General features: G+C 63.5%; 1 protein-coding gene across 1 annotated transcript in view; it reads right to left on the bottom strand.

Annotated features, from left to right (window-relative positions):
* Positions 1-2,820, bottom strand: part of USP20 (ubiquitin specific peptidase 20) — a 20,583-nt gene that overhangs the window by 5,749 nt on the left and 12,014 nt on the right. The window contains 6 exon segments of the mRNA XM_014537952.1: positions 125-162; positions 808-902; positions 1,424-1,596; positions 1,862-1,977; positions 2,274-2,414; positions 2,765-2,819. Of these exon segments, the coding sequence (XP_014393438.1) occupies positions 125-162; positions 808-902; positions 1,424-1,596; positions 1,862-1,977; positions 2,274-2,414; positions 2,765-2,819 (618 nt within the window).

Below are 2,820 nucleotides of genomic sequence, written 5' to 3'. Positions count from 1 at the left end.
CCACCCCTTCACCTCTGCGAGGTCAGGATGGAACCCCTAGGGGACCCCGGGGGATGTGTGTGGAGCTGGTACCGACCGCAGAGGGTAGAGACGGGGAACGGGGAGAAGCCCCGGACGCACACACTTACTTTTTGCACCGCTCACAGCTGTACATGTTGTCACCTAGGACAGGAGAACACGACACAGGTGAGAGGCAGGAGTGCACCAGGCGGCACACGCCTTCACAGGGTGAAGGGCACCATCACGGGGCCCCCTCGCTGGGTTCAGAAACGCCGCCTGACAAAGTCCAATGCCCATCTTTCCATGAAAACGGATTTCGGCAAACTGGGCACAGAAGGAACACAACCTCAACGTAGAAAGGCCACGTATGACAAGGCCACAGCTAACATCAGACTCCACGGTGAAAAGCTGGAAGCTTCCTCTACAAGCAGGACTAAGACAAGGGCGCCATCTCACCCCTCCTGTTCAACACGGTCCTGGGAGTCCAGGCCACACTCAATAGGAAAATGGGAAAAGGACAGAAACGGGAAATTTCAAAATAAGAAATACTAACAGCTGATATACTCGCGAAAACCATGTTCACGCTCAGCAATAGTCAAGGACAAAAGCATGGTATGGTCTTTACCACCAGATTAACAGGAGAGAAAAACAGGTGGGCCCCTGAGAGCTGCCAGGTGGTGGACGGGGTGGACATGCAGCCCCCGGCCCAGCCCGGCGGGCAGGGGTGGGAGGCTGACAGGCGAGTCCCAGAAACCTCCAACTGGATTCTGCCCCAGCTGCCCCGCCCAAGCCAGCCCGGCCACTCACCCTTCAGCTCATCCGCAGCAAAGAAGGCAGCGAGGCAGTCTTCCAGGGTGATGACCGGCCCCCAGAACCAGCTGGGGGTACAGGATACCACAAACCTATGGGGACAGAAAAGGGGTGGCGGGTGCGACCAGGGCCTGAGCAAGGGTAAGAGCTGGGGACCTATGGGCTGAGGCATCTTGGCCCAGTGGGTGGAGCCAGGCACCTGGGACCACCGGCCAGCAGCTCAGTGTCCTGGGAGAATGGCCTCATCTCGCCCCGAGCCTCGCTTCCCTCATCTGAGGGGCCCTGACCCGCTGGCCGTCCTTGGGCAGGTAGAGCAGGCACGGTCAGGGAACGCCGCCACTGCCCTCCCCCCGCTGGCCTCCTTTCTAGCTGTGCTTGGTCGCTCCTGTCCTTACCTGCCTGCCAATCCAAGGGCCATCCCAGCGCGGACAGGGACACCCCCCACTTAGCTGACTCCCACACATCCTTCAGCCTCCAGCTCCCTTCCCGACCCTGCCCTCGTCCCTACAAACACCTGGGCTGTGCTGTTTAAGGTCTGTCGCCTCCCAGGCTGGGAGTCCCAGGAAGGCGGGGCTGGGGCGGTCTTGCGTCTCGGAGGGCAGCGGGATCTTACCGTCGGATGTACTCCATGATGAAGGCCAGCCAGCCCTGGGCGGCGTAGCTGTCCCCGCAGGAGCCCGGCTTGGCCGGCGCGTTCTGGTAGATGGCCGAGTGCAGCTTGGCCAGGTCCTCCTTGCCCGGGATGGGCAGGGACAGGTCCTGGAAGGTCTCCACCGTCGTGGACACCTGTGGAGTCAAAGGTCAGCCTGGGCCTCCACCTTCCAGAATCCCGCCCTGCTCAGACCAAGCAGAGTCTGCACCGAGTCCCAGCCACCGGCTGGCAGGTGGGAGGCAGAGGGCCTGCTCCCCAACCCCTGGGCCTGGGCGCCCTGCCCCTCGAGAAAGGCAGGGGCCTCAGGCGGAGAACATGCTCCTCACCCCAGCCCCAGCCCCAGCGAGGACCACTGAGGCTGCTGAAGGCGGAGTGCCCCTCCCAGCGCAGGGCACTCACCCGGTCACAGGTGAGACACTGCACGAGGCTGAGGATGGAGCCATCGAAGATGTCGGAGATGACGCTGCGGTAGCGCTGCTCCTTCCGCCGCCGGCTGCCCATGCTCAGCCCCTGGGCTGCGGGCACAGAGGGAGCTGGAGCCAATCCTGGGTCTGCCTGGGGCCAGGACCGGCCTCGGGCTTGGCCAGGATGTGGGGTCAAATCTCTGCGTCATGTGACTAGGTCTACACTCCACTCCTGGCTCCTGGCCATGGTCTATAGTACGATGGGGCTCCCCCACTCATGTCCCAGTGGTGGGGGGCGGGGGTTCAGAGTCGCAGCCCAGCCCAGCAAGGAAGGCTCGAACCCGACGGCCACAGGCGGGACTCCCACTCCCAGCCCCACTGCCCACCCTCCCGCCAGCCCTCCACACCTTTCTTGAGCACGTAGGCCGGTCCCATCCTCACGGGGCTCGCGCGAGGAGGACTGCTGGCCAGCTTGGTGTGGCCCTCGTGGTGGTGGACGGGGCTGCAGGGCCGGGACGCGCTGCGCATGTGGGCCTCGTTGTCGGGCTCTGTGGGCAGAGAGGGGACTGTCCTGGGCCAGGGCAGCCAGCACCTCCTAAAGGGACTGAGGCCTGAACCCACCGTGGGTCCCCCGTCTGTGCCTACCCCCGTCTGTGCCCACCCCCGTGACGTTCACAGGGCTGCAGGGCAGGCTCTGAATTCCCCGCCAGCTTTATCAGCTAAATGAGTCTGGACCTATTATTTAGCCCATTTCTCACCCAGAAGTTGGGTCTTATGGTAGAAAACGCCCCCAGGGTGGTAGGGACACCTAGTGTGGCAGTGCTTGGCGCACAGTAGGTGCTTGGCACACAGTAGGTGCTGGACAAACGGCGTGGTTCCCTGAGCGGCCGGCTGGTACCTGGTGTCCGGCAGGGGCTGGCGGACCGTGGCGATGGGGGCTGAGCCTCTGGGGGC

The sequence above is a fragment of the Myotis brandtii genome, unplaced genomic scaffold (genome assembly GCF_000412655.1).
Source record: "Myotis brandtii unplaced genomic scaffold, ASM41265v1 scaffold1857, whole genome shotgun sequence".
Classification (NCBI taxonomy): Eukaryota; Metazoa; Chordata; class Mammalia; order Chiroptera; family Vespertilionidae; genus Myotis; species Myotis brandtii.
The sequence above is the reverse complement of the archived record's forward strand: the minus strand, read 5'-3'. Positions and strand labels throughout refer to the sequence as shown.